General features: G+C 33.6%; 2 protein-coding genes across 2 annotated transcripts in view; both read right to left on the bottom strand.

Annotated features, from left to right (window-relative positions):
• Positions 1-15,113, bottom strand: part of LOC106142898 (uncharacterized) — an 83,136-nt gene extending 68,023 nt beyond the window's left edge. Inside the window, exons 1-2 of the mRNA XM_060945696.1 lie at positions 15,071-15,113; positions 3,162-3,386 (exon numbers count right to left, since the gene is read on the bottom strand). Of these exons, the coding sequence (XP_060801679.1) occupies positions 3,162-3,317 (156 nt within the window). The 5' untranslated portion in view covers positions 3,318-3,386; positions 15,071-15,113. The remainder of the gene's footprint in view (positions 1-3,161; positions 3,387-15,070) is intronic.
• Positions 15,114-16,887: 1,774 nt separating this feature from the next.
• Positions 16,888-19,524, bottom strand: LOC106142826 (DNA excision repair protein ERCC-1). Its single transcript, XM_013344730.2, has 5 exons — positions 19,303-19,524; positions 19,128-19,198; positions 18,330-18,524; positions 17,516-17,701; positions 16,888-17,247 (listed from the first exon to the last, which is right to left on the bottom strand). Exons 1-5 carry the CDS (start codon positions 19,400-19,402, stop codon positions 16,960-16,962), a joined length of 840 nt encoding a protein of 279 aa, XP_013200184.2. The 5' UTR covers positions 19,403-19,524; the 3' UTR covers positions 16,888-16,959.
• Positions 19,525-19,607: the final 83 nt, after the last annotated feature.

The raw sequence follows: 19,607 nt of genomic DNA, 5'->3' as shown, positions 1-19,607 counted from the left end.
GTTGTTTAAAATTTCATAAAATCATACTTTCTCGCATATTATGTATTTCGAAATAAGACGTAATACTATGCAAATCGTAAGAACAACAGACCGAAACAAATTGAAAACCGATATGAAAAGCAACTGATTTACACGGTGCACCATTTACCCAGTTGGTAGATATGGTTAATATGTGCCATTCTTAAATTCTTTAAGATAAATAGGCTTTCTATACTTGCTCACAATTATCTATTGAAAAGAAGAAAAGCGGTCTGAAGCTTGGTGGCGGAGGGTGCAACTGGAAACACGCCAAGACGAGAGAGAGATAAAAGTATATTTATTTTTCATTTAATATACGATTTTATTATTCATATATCGAAATGCTAAAATCTGTAATACCAAAATGGACTAAAGGATTGCCAAGTTGAAAGTAAATATATTTTATTTGAACTTGCGTGCTTGGGTGAATTCCACAAACTGACATGACATTATAACAAAAGACTATGATAATAAATCGTCTTCAGAGATTGAGAATTTTGAATAAGCTATTACGAAACCAATAAAAAAAAATACCGTTGCAAGCATCACACTACGCTTCAACAATGACATCATCTTTCATAGAGTCGTTTTTTTAGAGGAAGCTGCCTCGTATCATGTGTTCAGGTATTTTGATGGGAGTTTGATGCGGCACCTAAAGCATACGCCATTACAGCTCTAAGCCCAGAATGGCCGATCGTTTTTTAACCAACCACTCACGTCTTTCCGTGTCGTAATTACCTCTATGTAAATTGGATCAGATTTATCAACCACGAACGAGCGCAAAGGAATTCTAATCATGGTAGACTGATATAATTTTTCAATTAATTCACTCGTGTTCTGTTAATTTAAGTTAAAACGAGTTTTGACTAGTCATGTTTAAATAGAAAGTAGAGATTGTCGTGTGAAATTGTAAGTACATTGTTTATTAGAAACCAAACTTTTGTGATGAAATAATGTACTTATTTATAATTTAAACTTAAATATTAATAATTTTTACAAACCTTATGATCCTTAATAAACTTAACAGTCCTTCGATAATGGTACGCGGTGAATGTTGCAGATTCATATTCGAAAATATTTTAATTTATAGGAAATTTACAGTATATTCATTGATGACATCACATGCAGAGAAAGCTTTACCATTTTTTATTATTATTGAAACTAAAAACTTTAAAGGTCGTAAAAGCTTCTTCGAATCGAATAGAAGCCACGTTGGGCGACCCCTAATGATAATGAGCCTATATGATCGGGTCATCACGTAACATTATTTAAAAATAGATTGTATTGTTGACTACATAAGGTCCGATTTAGCATATTTAGTTGTATTTCAACCGGTGTAAATGAGCACATACCGTTAAAGATACGTGTGTCACAAACATTACAAATTAAAGTTATTTTCGATGGGGCACCTTCGAGTACTTACCTGCACAAAGTTTACATACATTCTTGAAGTTTTCTTGAGAGAGAGGACATATTAAGTTGATTGCTGAGAATGAGAATGCAAGGTGAAGGCACAAAAACTGCAAGTGCACGAAATAAGAGTGGAAAAGGAGATGCACAATGTTCGATAATATTTTTACAAAATTATTTAAAAGACTGCATAAGAGAACTTTTAAGCAATTTACTCTAAAGAGAACATATTTAGAGATAGATATTCTTAAATAATAATTTGTAGTTTTCAAATCACAATTGTGGATTGGATGAAATTGTCAAATAAGATGTTGGTAAGATGGTGTTGGTACAATTAATATGAAAGGCACTATATAGATTCGCCTCGCATGAAGTTAAAAATGAGATATATTTCTGTATACTATTTATTTTATATATTGTTTAGCGCCTTGACCACTTATGTTTACCTCTAACCATAAGAGATAATAAATTAGCACTACACTCTTCGTAAATATGTTTTGAATTGTCGTGAATCGTAATATTTTGCATTGAAATTATAATTTGCTCTTCCCTTATTGATGCTATACTCGATTAGGTATGATATAATCAAAGAAGAACATAAATATGACCATAATAAGTACAAAATAAATCATAAATAAGAAAGTGATCCCAATGATTTCGAATGAGTAATTTTATTTCGTAATCGTTAAACCAAGAAACTAAATTGGCAGTTTTGTTGCTGCAACAGCCATTTCATTATTCTATTGTGTGACTGTGAACCGGCAAGCTTGTAGTCCGAACTCGTAAAAACATAAGGTTTCCTATTACGCGCCTTATCGTGGTCCATTTGTAGAAAGAATAAATACTAAGGGCCATAGTTCAAACCGCATAAATAAAAAAAAAACCGCAAAAATTAAATCATTAGTCATACGACTATATGCTTAGACAGACACTATACCTAGTAGGTATACTATATATATAAATACTTTGCGAAGCCATAATCCAAATTTAAATTACTTCTTTAATAAGTAATCCTTTTAACCGTTTTACTCTGTTGTAACCTTTTAACCATCAAAAATAACTTCTGCAGATGAAACAGAATTCCGAAAACTGCACAGATTCGCTCACACGAAGTTCTTATTCGTAGACTTTCTTTATTTAGGGTTAAAGTGTGATGCCAAGCTCTTTAATACTTTTAAGTACAGGATGGAGGTGAAGCCCCCAGCTTACCCGTTGAAATTTGAATAATGCTCGGTCGCTTCGCTGACGCTCGACTAATGCTTCCCGTTTATCATCCAAATTATGTTCGATTATTCAACTACTTACGTCATCTTTGAATGGATTACTGAAATATTTTAAGCCGAAGAATGCGTTGGCTTGATCAATAACTTTCATTTAAAACTTTTTTACTTTTTACCTGTCGACGAGACTAATCTACTCATAATCGCTGCGACGACTACCGAAGATTAGGAGAATAAATGGATTTTATATTTTGTCCTTTAACATAATAAAGTTATTATTGGAACCCTGTTAAAATCAAATTCTCAAGCATTCGTCTCGGAGAAAAACCGTCATCGTCACACATTCTCTTGGATATTTAGTTACGCAACGCCATTGAACTTTACCGCCCACCGCGACTCGAAAACATTTGTAAATAACCATTTATGTACATATCGACACAGAATTTCGCGAGTGCAAAACAAACATTTCACACGCCTTTTGAGTATTGGTCCCGTGGTGTTATGTCCACTTACCTGAACGGCGCTGTTGAGAAAACAATTATTCTGCCCTGGGCCATTCCAAAGTCCTTTTGTAGTGTGGAATATTCCAGAATCCCTAGAACTCTCCCTGGAGTGCTGAGGCCTAAGATCGCCGTCCCGCGGGTAATGGTCGTGAGCGGGAGTCGCCATGTCGGCAATCAGCAGTTACACCGCCATCTTGGAAACTTCTTAAAGCGCCGGGACATGTCGGAGGTCAATCTGAAAGAATAATGGACAGTTGACAATATAAATGTAATTTTGAAATATTTTCACATAATCACTAGAAAATGAGAAATTTCGAATTGTTGGTTGCACCTGTAAGTCAAACCTAAAGGTCAACGCGTTATTCAAATAAATAGGTATTTAGGCATGTGTTTTAAAGGGCATACTGCATTTAAAAGCTACTGGAAACTGTGCTACTAGTAACAAAATGCATTACAATTATGATGTGGTTCGCACAGAATCACAGAATGGGAGCATTCACCAAGATAGATTTCCCAGTGTTAATTGTTTACATTGGGGCTAATTAGGTGAGTTTTCATATTAATCACACAATGAGCCGTTAGTAGATTCCTTTCACTGCTCAAGTCAATGCTCAAGTGTTGGGGTTATGACAGCCGACAACAATGACTCGATTCATTCGTATTTAACGCGGTCACACGGGTCTGTGTGACTTTTAGGTAACAACTTGAAGTTACATTTTGTTCGCTAGAATCCTATACTTGGTATTGTTAGTATTATAAGACACCTACACAGAATACAAATGTTTTTTTTTCTTATCTATCATATCATAGCAATTTTTAAGATTGTATTCCCGGTCTACATGTCAAGCTTTTAAAAACTATTATCTTAATGATTGTGTTAAAAACGCGACTTTCTATGTTGCTAAAAGGACTTTCCTTATTTACCGATCGTAAATACTTTAGAGGTAATAAATAGAGACTGATTCCAAATTGAACACTTCATGCTCAAATAGCTGTATATGGTAATACCTAAAACTATTTTCTCCTGGGTCCCACTTATTTTGACAAAATTGGCAAATGTATAGAAACAACACAATCCCTAATAAATCGGTAATTTATTGAGATACATCGGAAAAAGAAAGTTATTTGGTAAAATATACTTGGCGCAAAAATGCACGTAGGTACTCCTGCGGTCGAAGCATTAGAAAACAAAAACAGGTATGATGATAAGCAGGCAGAAGTGTAAAATGACACTGTGTGTTTTTTTATTGCTGTTTATGTAATCATGTGTTTAGAAAAGAATGTACGCGGAAGACAGTGGATCACCACTAGTTACTACTGGGCACTGCCAGGCAAAAAAAGAATAACGACTGGCTCTGTGGCCTCAGGCAGTCAGACATTCCTCTTGGAACATTCTTGGTGACAGACAGATAATTTCACTCCTATTAGTGGCTAGCCTCATTACGAACTCTAATTTGGAAGGTAATTTAAGATAACAATTGATACGAGTAATTCTGAGTACTGAGGGATATCATATTTTTACTTTTGGAATTTTGTAAATTACAGTTTTCAAAGTATTAACAAATAGCATAAAAATTAAGCATTGGTGAATTATAACTAGCCAGACCAAAACCTTGAGAGAAAAATATTCATCTTATTCGTCTGTGCAGAAAATACCACTTAAACATTTTCTTGAAACTGAATCTGATATTGGTAGATTCAGTTTCAAGAAAATGTTTAAGTAAATAATTGCAGTATTTACGATCGAGTCGAGAAACTCGTAAAATACGTCCCTGTCCTTAACCATAAAATAACATTCGGTTGTAAATATGCAAGCAGGCACCTTTATGTTCTCGTGTCGGGTTTTTTTTTTTTGCCATTCCCACTTCTACGAATCCACCAGGAAAACCGCTTATTTCAAACAAACCAGATTTAATTTCATAGGAGTCTGAGCGCAATCCAGATCCTAATTCTGCGGTATTTATATGTTTTCTATGTCTCAAGTCATGTCATACCTGCAATGTTTAGTAGGTACACAAATCTTTGATCATGTACTTACAATCTGTAAAATAAAGAAAAAAGAAACTGAAATATATATCATGGCGCAAATGAAAAACGGATTCTGTTCTGTTTTTTCTACTTCACCATTTTTAAATTCCGACAGAAACTAACAAAGCTTTGATTTCTTAATTTTATCCTAGATTTATATATTTAGATTTTTATACTACAAAAATAAAAACATAATTGTGATGGAGAAAACAAAAGTATCATTCACCTACTAACACAAAACTGAAAAGCCGAGAAAAATATCTTTCGCATCACGCTTTGGTTACGCTTAATTAACATAGCTACGATTTTTTTAAATATCCTACAACAGTTGGTTTATTTCAGTCCAACACTTCCGATCGAAGGCGTTCGATATTATACAAAAAGGAGGTTAATTCCTGATATCACTTGCGCAATCGCACTGCATTTATTTACGGATGCTATGCAGTTACTAGAATCGTGGTTGAAAGCGATCCTAGAAATGTTTATGTTACACAGATTTTTTATCATGTCCGCTGACGGGACGTGTTTATAAAATAATTCAATCTTGTTCGTTTAATTTCATCAACAGTCATTGCTGTTTGAAAACATTAGTCGTAAATACTGATCGGTTGGTATGCAGATTTTATAATGTTCCGTAAAAAATTGACAGTGAATTTTAAAACATATAAACGGTAAATTTTTAAACTATTAGAAGCTTAAAATAAAAATGGGCTATAAAAACGTTGTAAGCAGGAAACCTGAAACGCCTTCAAAGTAAGAAATTAAATTGGAAGGGTTAAAAACCCCATCAGATTTGGTCGTGCATAATCCATGCACCAAATTATTTCGGGCCTTTAAACCAGTTTAGGCGCACTTAATAACACATGCATTCCTTTCTTACGCATTACTTATGAGTGTATTATTTTTGATAGTTCGAAAGTTTTGACCAACCGATGTCAAATGAATGGGATGGAGAACTGAAAAATCGAAGAGGATGAATTATTTGCTACTGAAGAACTAAATTTTAATCTGAAGTATTAATTTATGTGAAAACAAATAATCTCTGAACAAAAAGATAATCTTTTTTAACTTCATGTGAGGATTTCATACTTTGATCATAGAAACAAAAATATATTGTATTTAGAAATATTAAATTGAATGGAGCAATTGATGACAGGTATATTTTAATTCTGTATCAAAAAAAATTCTTTATTAATCAATAAGCAGAGTATTTCCGTATCATTTATTATTCTTCTTCGTCCTGGCTTTAGTCCCGGTTGCATTCTTTCCTCTCTGGAGAGGATCCCGGGGTATGCCTTTGACCATGGATCCTCGTTTGGGTGAGTCAGGTTTTTACACGAAACGACTCTCATCTGATCTCCACCCACCTTTGTAGGTTGCAACCTAATCCGTATTGGATCCTGTTTATACATCCAGTTGCCTGAATGTGCAGTTTCCCCCACGATGTTTTCCCTCACTGTATCATTTATTCTTTTGATTGGTAAATAGAAGAAACTTAATATTAAACATATTTCGTCCCCCCTTAAAAGAGACAAATAAGCTACCGAATGGGACCATTCGAAATATGCACTACAAGTTAAAAAGTTTTATTTTTCTGAATATTTATTGAAAAAGCAAAGTGAGAAAATCAACTGGTAGTAAAAAACTTATTGAACTCAAAATTTCTGCTAATAAATATTAATTGTTAAGGACATAATCGTCTATTTCCTAATAGGTTGGTGTAAACTCATAAATTAAACTGCGGGGTTCTTGTACCAGAACCAAATTGATACATCGGTAAAACATCTTACTCATTATAAAATTAGTCACACCAACTCAAGGGACTTCCAACTACATTAAAAATTTTAAAATCGACAGAATCTCCTCTTACTCGGTGTTTTACGGATAAATAGCGTCCTACATACGAGTACCCACGCTCTTATTAACACTAATAATAAAGTTCCTAAGTACGAAAGGAAATAAACACACACCAACATGCTCACTCGACCATATCCAGTGAAGTAAACATTTGACAACACATGATTTTCTACAAAAACAAATACAAAAATTCCTTTTTCGGTGTATGTATATAGCGATGTCGAGCCATCTCTGTAATAACTTATAATGATTGTAATCATCGAAATGATCCGGAGACCACAGCCTACATTCCTCACTTGATACGTTGGTTTCGTGTTACTTTCAATTAGGTTCAACATTTTTTAACAAGTTATGTAGTTTTTTTATCTGTAACTTGAACTCAATACAAATTCATTCCCAAATAACTGTGACGCACACTTGTTTAAATTTTTCAGCTTCCATTTTTGGATTTCCATTTCACGCAGATTTCAAACATAGAGCATTTGAGCGTACTTAAAAACCCAGTAAGCGTTTATTAACTTTTTCTAATCTTGTAATTTTTTTTTTAATTCGAAATTTCTTCAGTTTTATCGATTTTCTCATAAACTCATTCGGACTGAGATAAAAAAATCTTAAAAGGGCAATAAAATATTTTAACTACTTTCGAGTGACAAGTCAAGTCGTAAATGTAAAACTGTCGGCAACTAATCACCCTACAAATTATTAAACTGCGATTATCTGTATTTTCTTATTTTATTGGACAGAGATTCCTGTGAGATTTGACTGTGGTTATTTCATCATTAACAGATTAAAGATGACAGCATCTTTTTAAATGAACATTGACGACTCAACAAATCGAAGAAAAACAAACAAAACATGTTTTTTTAGTCTACGACATGCCGCTTTTTTTGTCAATAAACGTTGTATAAAAGCTTAATAACGTGTTTGAAGCTTAGACTAATCGACCGATTAAACATATGTGCAAGTCACGTCGCCGTCTACGAAGTTGCTTGGGAGAGCTGAGAGGGGAAATGTAAGTTGTTTGCCTCTAATGGATAGTTACAATGAATTGTTGTTTGTTGTCATTTCTAACAATTTAACTTTAATTTGGTAACTTTGGTTACTTTATATAACAAAAAAAAAATGAATGGCACCTATTTTATGAGTCTGTCCGACAGCTGTTACGAGATACTCGTACTATCTCAATGATACTATATTTTATAATAAATACTTACATAGACAACATACAAGACCCAAGCCAGGAAAAAGAATTAAAAGAAACAAAAAAATTGCGTGTACAAAGTTGTTCAAAAAACTAAAGATATTTTTAGCTTTAATGTTGCCCTTATCTAAGATTTCTCACCACACCAGGACACTTAACATAAAAGGTACTTTGCAAAAAAAGGAGTTATTGAAGTGGTGCCATTTCTCTGGGAACAAATTCCCTTCATTGGGACAAAAACACAGGGTTCAAGTGGCACTAAGCAATAAATAATTTTAAATGATAACTTTAAAAGCTTGCCCGTCGCCGACTCAAGTACCGGGTAACATTAAGGCATTGCCATCTTGATGCACCGTCAGGATTCATAGGGCTGTCCGTTGTTTTATCCCTTAGAATACACTCGTGATATGGAATATGTATGAGACGTAACATGAATGGATTACTCATGGGGTCAACATTAGTATTTAATTACATCGATCGCATAGTTATAATACCTACTATTCAAATTAAAACAGATATTCGTTGTAAATAAACGCAGACTGTTTGTACTTTGATTTCTTTTTAGCAAAAAGGACGGTTATTAAAGGGGAAGACATAGCCAACAGTATTGCAAAGACAGAAAGCCACGTTCAGCTAGTATAGTTTAATAATGGAATTGAGGATTCTAATAGTTCTAGCCCATAGTATAAAAGAAGAATCCGAAGATTATTAGCCTATCACTTAGTCGCGATATCTAATATATATTTAACTTTTTGCAGTGGTCCTATTCTAAAGTGACGAGTATCACACAGCTACGTTATTAATGATATAGTAACAAATTATACTACTGTTATAGAAATTGCAATAAAATTAACTTTCGAAATTAAATAACACGGCGATATCATTATTTTGATTCTTCAAAAATTTATCAAACACGAATTTGATTAATCATCTTTCCGCTTGGACGCCTTTATTCACATTTTTACATGAATATGTAAGTACACATAGTATTTACTTACACAATTACAGTAGTTTTAATTTCACGTAAGTAGTTCAAGTAACTTCCTGTAAATTTACCCACATTACCTACGTGGTTAAATTTACTGTTTTGACCTCATCTCTACGAGGTAGATATAACTATGTGTATATTAAGTATGAATACAATATGTATAACCAATTCAGTTGGGAAAGACCAGACATAACTGCATCATAATGAGTTTAGTACAAAAAGCTGCCAACATGACAATTCAGAGAGCACTTTCGTTACATTGTCACTTAGTTATTCATATTCTTCTAGAAAACCATAAATATTTATAGATATTACTATGTTCCATTGAATTTAATTACTAAAGTCCTCATTTCGATTATGGCTATAGCCAATTATGGTTGCTTGGCGTCATTACAAACATAACATTCACAGAAAACATTTTAGTTTCAAAACTGGTCCATAGTTAATCTCGGCTCAAACTTGTGCTGGATGTTAGTAAGAAGAAATGAATCGTTCAAACTTTACACAAAGCTAATACTCGCGAACGCTCAACTCAGCACACGTGTAAGTTTTACACACACATGGACGTCGAAAGTTGATTATATACGTGACACAAAAGGAGCAAAGACGGAGGCTGCGTGCGCGTGCGCCGAGTCGCCGACCGCGATGGCACGAGTCAAGCGCCGAGCCTTGTATTGTGCTTGGGATAATATTATAACACCTATAGTACTTTTTTGCATATTATTTATATCTTACAGAATTTGACTGGACATTTTACAATTGATTCACTATCTTTTCTGTAAAATTTCCTGGTATAAAATAAGTTTTTGTTTTACACGAATAATGTCGTAAATATTACAAATGTAGTGGTAGGTAATAACTCTGATTTTCCGTAAAGATAAAGATGTTATATGGCGGAAAAAGATTCAAAAATAAAACAAATATGCAGCCAAATGCCTTTAGGTACTTGTAACGTAACTACTTTAATCAATATCTTACCAAAATAGAATTACTTTCTACTTGAAGATCCTTTAGCACTTGAAATAAAATTTTAATTAATTACAATATTTTAGAGACCACCAACGATCTAAGCTCAGGATCAGGAAATCAAATTGAAATTCACCGTCCCGAAGTAAGCGTGACAAAGTCGCGTGAAGATGGCAGTATTATGGTTAAATTAAGGTGGAAGAAAAGGCACTACCCAGGCCTTTACTTCCACCACATTAACCTGAAGAGAACCGGCACAAACGTGGACAGTCCAGTCGGCCATTAATGGGTATAATCTGTCAATGTCATGGGTCACAAAGAGTGTCTACAGATAGTACATCTTTACAAACTTTTCCCACCAATACTGTATTCGGCCTTTTAAAGTTACTTTGTAAATAAAATATTGACTGATTAAATTATTTTTGCAGTAATGATTCAACATTTATTGTATTGTATAAACGCAGTTTTCCGTGTCTTAAATAAGCATATAACAACAGAAACGCTAAAAGCCCGTCTTAAAGTCGTAAGTGTATAATAAGTTTTCCAAGTACGTGATGTTTGATATTTGCTTGTTCTAAGCACCTTATCTACATGTTCCAAAAGGCTTTAATTGCAATAAGCGTTTCATTGTCACAGTGCCATCTAATACCACTTTGGCGATGGTTTTTACAGCAAATGGCAAACTAATTCTGGCTTAGTTTTTATCAAACTGATATCAAAACTCCGAAAACTTACTTAATATTTGTTCGAAATTATTATGTTACTTGTAGCTTTATTTCATTGTAAGTAATTATAAACGTTCGCAACAAACTAATTAATCAATTATGTTAATTGTCAAAATAAAAATCATTTTCTTTGTAATTTTGACCGTTGATATAAGTTGTAAGAGCGTAAGAGTAAAGAGCGTCGGTGGTCGAATCGGTAAGGTGCCCGGGAAAAATGCGTGATGTGCAGAAAGGCACAGGTTCGAATCCCACCTGGGCCATGTACCAATGACTGTTTTAAAAAAATATATACATCAGTTACAATACTAACCGATGCTCTTACCTTCAGAAAAAACCGTCAATTTCAGACAACTGATCCCCTGCAAAGGTTGCGAAGGTGACCCAATCCAGGATCCATGGTCAAAGGTATACTCCAGATTGGTGAGGATGCCACCGGGACTAAAGTCATGAGGAAGAAATCTTATTCAAATCTAACAATCTTCCAATACGACTACTCTTAGATGCGATTTCATTGTTAATATACTTACATATAATAAGTGCAGGATTACCGGATAAGATTTTTCTTTGTTATATATAAAGCGGTCTCATTTTACACACATAGCATATAATTTCTACTTTGTTCAATTTACGTGGGTAGTTTCTTTAGCAGTCTTTCCCGCGCCATTGTCTGGTGAGACTAGAAAAGTTTAGTTATCCACCACAAGGAGATAAGTCGTGATGTGGAACATATCGCGATGAAAGCAATCACGATCAACGTCAGGGACAAACATGTCACACGATTACACGATCGTTCTCGAAATGCGTCTGACTGATCTGATCACGAAACTGTGGCAAGACTGAAGACAAAAACTGTACCTACACGATTAGTAGAATTAGATTAATCTATTGTTGATTGTAATGCAAAGCTAGCCAGCTATTCGGCTGTAGAGAAAGGAGGAAACTGAATTTGTTTCGGAAGAGTTGAAGCTGTTGGGGGTCGTAATAGTATTTCGTAAACGTTAACGCTTACTATACTTTTTCTTCATCCTCTTATCGTTAATTCTGGTTATCCTACACTTATTATATAGTAACAATGAAATCGTTTCTGAGAGTAGTCGTATTGGAAGATTGTTAGATTTGAATAAGACATAACTACTTAATTCATAGGTAATCTTAAATCTTTCAGACGCAATTTTAGTTAACCGTACCGATAACCTTTAAGCACATATATGTTTATATCTTGTAGATAGTTCCACGAGTACCTATTTGTTGGTCAGAATTGGTGTTAATTGTAATAATTTAATTATGCTGTTTTGCGCATGAACTATGCTACGTAACATTCAGTTCCTTTGGAATGCTCATTGCGAACGGATTGAGTAGAAATTGAAACGCATAAATTAATTAAAATTGTTAGTATTATTAAATTCTTCGACAAATTTCGTGACGAAAGAATTATTCACTTCGCAAATACACGTTATTTTGCGCGCAGTTTGCCCTCTCTTAGTCAGGACTTGGGTTCTGTACAAAAGAGACGTTCCCTTTTGTTCCCGTAAATACTTGTTTATCAACCAGAAAACTGCCATTTAGCACAGTTTTAAAATTAACGAGTCGTTAGAAAATAACACTTTATCTAAATAAACGCCTATGGTTAAATTGACCATGCGAATATAATGTTATATGACATCTTTAAAACGCTCTATAATTGTGTAGTGCGCCTAGAATAACTGTTGGTAATACTCACGTTGACGACTTTAATTATTTCATCGAAGTATTAGTAGCTTTAGTAGGTAACGGTGATATGTCCGACTTGTTTGAGGACGTGTATGGACGCACCTTAATGTGCTCGATTCTAAGCCTTCGGAACATTAATAAAATGGACATAAAAGCAACACAAATTTTAAATATACACGAAACCTGTTAAATTTAGGCTGGCCGTGATCATTCAAGTAGGTACCTACCTACTTGAAAGATCGTAAGCAAATTTAATGGAGAAAAATGGGTAATAAATGTTTCAGATAATGGCTTTGATTTGTCTTAATGTTTTAGTGGAACTTTCTTTTGATGTTGACAAGCTGTGATTAGTTTAGTAGTACGACCAAAGTTCTAAATGTTTGAGGGAGGTGTTACATGTGGGACAACCGTTTTTAATATAAGTTTATTCCAATTTAAGTAATGTTCCTTCAAGTAGTATAATCTTCACAAAGAGATCAATAATTCCATTAGAATTTCGAATGATAAGTATATAAACACACACTAAAAAAGGATGGTTTGGAGCTGAGACTTCGCGTTGGATTTAGCACCGTTATTTTTAATGTCTGTTGCCAAGCAACTTGAAATATTTCCTATAATGAAAGAGCATTTATCATAGATGTTTGTTGTGAATAAAATTACAGGCAACACCTGACGGTCGGCACGTGCCACATTCACCTGTTGGGCACTCTTAAATAAGTAGGCTCTGGTACTCGTTTCAAAGAAACATGCCATTATTTTTTTGTCTAGCGTATGGAATTACTTGAGTTATTACACTGTGGAAACAGACAACAAGCTGCCCTAATGACATACTATTTATTACTTTGGATACATCGTCAAAGTTGTGACTATAATTCAGATAAGAACTGTAGGTAATTAATTTTCTGCAATCTTGTTTGGGTGTAGTCGTTCGTGTATGCGAGATTTGTGGAAGTTTAAATCAGACACGAATTGAAGTATTTGAAAAAATCATATATTAACTCACACAGAATTGCAGAGATCGTGGCAAATGGAAAGAGGTAGTCTCTGCCTACCCCTTCGGAAAAGAGGCGTGATTTTATGTATGTATGTATATCTTAACTCTGCGGTTATCTTCAAAGATGTAGGGATAAAAAAGTTAAAAATTATGCCTTATCAACTTTCGTGAAAAAAGGGGGGCCAGACCAAACTGTACTGTGCATAGGATTGCTATGGATATAACATTTAGGCGCATATTGTAAATACCATACCCAAAGTACTACAACTGTAATGTTATTGTCATCTTGAAATTTACACAAGTTGTGCGCTCTCTGTTGTGTAGAAACTGTACCCGTCTTTGATTTAAAAAGTAAAACATGTGATGAAGTGGCAATCTGACCAGCTTGTACCATGAGATACACTTTTAGTATATCTTTTTCGCACCGTTATCCTCACTATAATGTATGCAGTGAAATTAAATAATTTTATATTTCTTATAAAATACAATTTATATTCCACGAATGTCGATTCGTGGGTGAGCTGGCAGCTGGTTAATTTAGAGAAAATCCATTTTTACAACATAGCGAAGGCGTTTGATCGTAGGACGAAAGATATTGCTGACCGTATTGAATAATTTATTCATTCGATTCATAAAATATGGCCAATTGATATTAGAATATAATCTCTTATATCAACAAGCTTTTCTAAACTTTGTTTCTAAAAGTCAACTTAACCTGCACTTTCGTTCGCGTAATAAGTAACATTTAGTCACGACCAAATTTGTATGTACTAAATATTTCTATTTTTTTCAAGGGATCGAACCGCAAAATTATATTAATTTTTACCATATACACATTTAAGGGACAAAGAATACCTAATACCAAGGAAGTTAAAATAACTTTAGTACCATTGTAGGTTGCGGAATCAGTAGTTTTGGCTATATGTTGGAAAATAAAAGAAATTCAATCATAATATAATATTAATAATAAAAACCCTCTCTATAAAAACTATTCACAGTAAAGCCACTAAACCAACTCCATAAAATTTAATAAGTAGAGCCTACATCAAAGTACATGCGTCTATATTATGGAATACGGAAAAGGACATGGGTAAAATACTTACCCATGTCCCGCGTGCATGTCACACGGGCGAAAGCTAGTTCTAAAATATTCTGACTAGAATCTTATTAAAATTGTTTCTGTTCTATTTTTAATATTTAGTCATAATATGAGATACTGTGTATTTGTAACATAGATATAAATTTACGTTACCTACTTGTATCGTATAATACTTACTATCAAATTCTCTTACATGTTTTGTACCCTATCCTCATAGAACATGCCATGCAAAGATTGCTGATATGGTTTCCACCATCAGTTGCGGGTTTCAGTGCTTGTGAAAAAACTTACCAACGAATTAAAGTAAACCTTACCTAGATAGGACAAATTTAGAAAAAAAAATTTACTTACTCTAGTCAAAGGCACATCAATCCCTCAAGAGAGTCACAAAAAGTATGTATCTCATAATCTTTACACCAACGTCAACACCTCTTTTTATATTCACACCAACCCTCTACGCTGGGTTTTGTCCCCGATAAATCCAATTCACAGTTTCTGATCAGGTCACGTCTTAAGTTTTTTCCAAACTGTATTGTAATTAAAGAAATTATCAATGTGATTTAACACCTAATTATACCTATAACAGAAAATCTACAATTCTTAAAAAAATATTATAAAAAAAGAATTCACTTCATGAAAAAGTTACAAGTTCGAAGAAGAAGAAGGGAAAATTCAAAAGTTTCCCGCCAATCGTTTTATTTTATAGTTTTAATAAATGCGCGCGCGGACAAAGTACGGAGTGGCGCGTCCGAACGCCAGCAAAGCCGGTTTAGCGCTGTTGATTGTTTTCTTTTGAGCCTCGGCCGGAGCCCGAGCGCGGCACTCGAGGCGAACCCAAGCCTCCCTGGATAAACCACAAAAAAATGACCACGCATTCAAACCCTTGACCGTTTGGGGCATCGTGCGGTAGCTGATGATGTTTTTGTGACGAAAAAACCGGCAGCCTTATGATTTAGGGACTTACTGCGGCTATGTTATTTTAATCCTGTCAACGCCAAGGTAAAACAGTTTTGGTTGCCAAGACGACTATTTCTTTGGATTGCGTTATTAAAATTATGCCCGATATCCGTAAAACGAAAAATCTCGGTTATTTCTTATTTAATTGAATTATAGTAAGTACTTACTTCAAAATATAAATGCAAAAGTTTGTGCTGTGTGATTCTCGACACTATAATAACACCACATCATCTCTTTACCTTGGAGGAATTTATCTCTTGAAAGCTTTTGTGCTGGTCTAGTATATTGTTTGCTAGCTGATGTCTATGTGGCTGATTGTAAAGCCAGTCAAGGGAAAGGTTAATAAACTTGAGATTCTAGTTTTAGGCGACGGGTTAGCAAAAGAAAAAACGTGACCTAATTTATAGGCCCACGTCACGTAAGGAATGAACACATTTATATAAATATTTGTGAGTAGGTATGCATTACTCTTTCTCGCCAAAACAACCGAATACCCTAACCCAACTAAATTATAAATACGAGTAAGTTTTTTTGTTTATTTGTTTACTCTTCACGCGTTACCTTCTGAATCAATCTTCATTTAATTTTGCGTGTATATAATTAAGAGTCCGGAGAAGGACAAAGTATATTTTTCATCCCGGTAAAAACTCAAGTTCCCGTGGAATATACGAAAAACCTTATTTTAGAGGCTGCGCTAAATGTTAGTATATACATAAAACTTCTAATTTTACGTGTAATTACTTAAGTACCCTCTCCTGGATAGCGGTCATAGTTAGGCCCTTGACTCGTTATGTAAATATAAGCATATTTACATAACGCGTTGGCAAAATATAGCCGATTATTTTTTAACCTAATAATGTAACAAACACTTTCGTGAAATATTATTTAATAAATTCGAATATACTTATAAATAAAAAATTATAAAAGTATCTAGTATTAATTCTGCTACCAAATATAACGAACACCTCTTATATTAAGTGTACCTCTTATATTAAGTGCTCGTGCACTTACCCTCTTTCTTCTCTAATTTTTTTAAAGTATGGCTCTTTGTCAAATCAATAGTTAATTAAATTACTAAATTCTGCAAAAAATAATCCAAGGGTTTCATTTATCTCTCGATGCTATTGGAAATCTTGGCTCCAAAACATATATATAGATTTCTCATTTAATTACTAGGTATGTCAGTAAATCACTAAAATAAAATATACATATTCCTTGCAATAGTATATTAAAATAGATATCTTAAAAATATAAAACTGTACAAATTAATTTAAACTTACAAGCTATTTTGTAACTTCTTTCTCTATTGATTCCACTTCTTCCAAATTCAAATCTTCTGAAAACACTTCATCTTTATTTTTTTCTTTACTAACATCAAGATTTCCCCGTTTCAGAAAAGGTTCGTGTAATGCCTTGTAAAGCTTTTTTGCTTTAGTTGCTCCAAAACCTGGGATTTCCGCCAGCCTCCTTTCGGATGCCTTTATTATATTCTCTAAAGTACCAAATGTTTTAACTAATGTCATTGCATCAGTTTTGTTCACTGGCTTTATTGAAGAAAGAGCATTTATAATCTGAAATTTAAATGTACAAATATAGATTTAACCAGTCAGAAGTCCATACAGAAATTTTGACAAACATTTGAATGTTGCAAGTTGTTTTAAATTCAAAAAAAAAAAAGGACAAAGTTACTGTTGAGACAGAATTTTTTCTGATAGAATGAAAGTAATTATTTCATTTTAAAACTTTTAAGGTTATATATAAAAAATTAAAGATATCTCTATATAGAGTACTACACAGTAATAAAAAATATAACATTTTAATATTTTTGAATCCATTTACCTTCTGATGTGGGTCATTCTCAATTTTTTCCATGATCCTGTCTGGGGGCTTATTTTCATATATTTTGTAGTTTTCTATCACTTTGGCTGCCTCTTCTGGACTCCAGGCTAGCATTAAGGTCATGTCAGTCAGGAGGCATATTCTTGTTAGATTCTTTAGTGGTATATGTGGATCTTTCAAATCTACCTAAACAATAATCTTGTTCTATAGTTCAAAATAATGCAAAATATACATATATTGCAAGTTTATTCAATAGTGTATTTGTTGAAACATTTGTTTTCATGCCTTATCATATTCACTGTCTTGCAACCATCATTTAGGAAAAGATATTTATAGTACAACAGGTACTTATTTACCTGTAAGTATATATATACATACATACATGCTTATTTCTTGCATATTTATGGTAAAATCTGGATAATGCAACTTGATGTTATGTTTAAATATTTTTTTTTATTAAATCACAATTAAGATCTTTATAAACATAATACATTTAATTCATGAGTAATTTTGCACACAAAGAATTGTTGCAAGTGTTTGTTAAAACATACATACATAAAATGACGCATTTTGTTATATCATTGTAGTTATATTTATTTACTAGCCACCCCTCAGGCATCACACAGTTAGCATTTATAGATGTAAACCTTCTTCAGAAAACACTCTTTCCAACATTTCAAACAGGCATAAAGACTTTAGAAAGTCAACATTAGGCAGGAAAAAAGGGGGACTTTAGAATATGTAGTGCTATTTTACTGTATTCTTTATACATTCATTATATTTCATTATATGTAATAGTATACAACCAGGTTACCTGAACTAACAGAACACGAAGCTCATATTTCTTGCCAAGCTCCTTTAATCTGTTATTTATGTAGTCAGGATTCAAGTTATGGTATCGTACTGACAGGAATAGCACACATATTGATTTTCCAATTTCATAATCAGGTATAATATCATCATACTCCCATGGGACACTTGTGATAGACTTCAAAAGTGGGTTACCACGCTGTAAAAAAATGCCTATCATAACATAACATCTGAATTATGGTTGCAAGATTGGTTACCTAGAATATAGCTAATAAATTTTATATAAGTATATTATCCAGCAGTACATGACCTTAAGTCTTTTCAAGACTGATGGATCTGTCTTCCTCATCTTAGTTACATACATACAAAAAATCACGCCTCTTTCCCGGAGGGGTAGGCAGAGACTACCTCTTTCCACTTGCCACGATCTCTGCATACTTCCTTCGCTTCATTCACATTCATAACTCTCTTCATACAAGCTCGGCGGTTTTGGGTAAATCATCTTAGTTTACTTAATTAATGCCCTAAAAGGGCTAATCTTCAGACATACCGAACTGATTATTAAAATTATTTCACTGTTAGAAAGGTAAGTTCATAATCTGCTGTCAATATGTGCCAATAGATCCAACATGGATACCAACCATGGTATCCATGATAACCTGTGGTTCATTGACACTAGTACCAACTAGTGTCAATGAACCACAGGTTATGTTTGTACCACGGGCGAAGTCGTGGCGGGCCACAAGTAAAGAAAAAATACATTATAATTATCTATATATGTGTTACATAAACAATTGATTACCTGCTTTTGATTTACCAAAACACAGTGGGTCTTTGAAACAGCTGGTTTCGCAAGAACTTCTTTTGATGAACCTGTTAAGAAATACAATAATATTATTAAGGTAAATGTAATAAATTCAAAACGAATATAGTGAATCAATAAAAATATATCTGGAATTCATTTTGAAACAACTTACCGGGTTGGGTTTCAGAGTCATTTTGAAGTTTAATTTGTTTAGGGGATGTGGGTTCACAAATTTCAGCTAACAAATCGTCTAAACCATCATCTAATTCCATAATTATTTCAGGTGTCCTAAACAAATTAATTTGTTTATTTAGATAAGTGCACAACGATTCTTTTGCAACATGAAAAAAAACCGAAAAATTGTAAACAAAGGAAAAAAAAATAATCAGCTGCTGTTCTGCTTCTGTCACTGTCAGTCAGTGTAAAAGCATGATGATACATTGATTGTCATTGACAATGACAATTTACATTTTGTGA

Source organism: Amyelois transitella, chromosome 9 (assembly GCF_032362555.1).
Source record: "Amyelois transitella isolate CPQ chromosome 9, ilAmyTran1.1, whole genome shotgun sequence".
Taxonomy (NCBI): Eukaryota; Metazoa; Arthropoda; class Insecta; order Lepidoptera; family Pyralidae; genus Amyelois; species Amyelois transitella.
Note: the sequence above shows the minus strand (reverse complement) of the source record. Positions and strands in the feature narration are given on the sequence as shown.

Bases quoted from the DNA above. Each gene is read 5' to 3' on its own strand.
- LOC106142826 (XM_013344730.2), bottom strand. From the start codon at position 19,402: ATGGAATTAGATGATGGTTTAGACGATTTGTTAGCTGAAATTTGTGAA. The intron at 19,199-19,302 runs GTAAGTTGTTTC...ATTTCTTAACAG, and splicing joins TGACTCTGAAACCCAACCCG to GTTCATCAAAAGAAGTTCTT. The intron at 17,248-17,515 runs GTAAATGGATTC...TTTAAATTTCAG, and splicing joins AGAATGACCCACATCAGAAG to ATTATAAATGCTCTTTCTTC.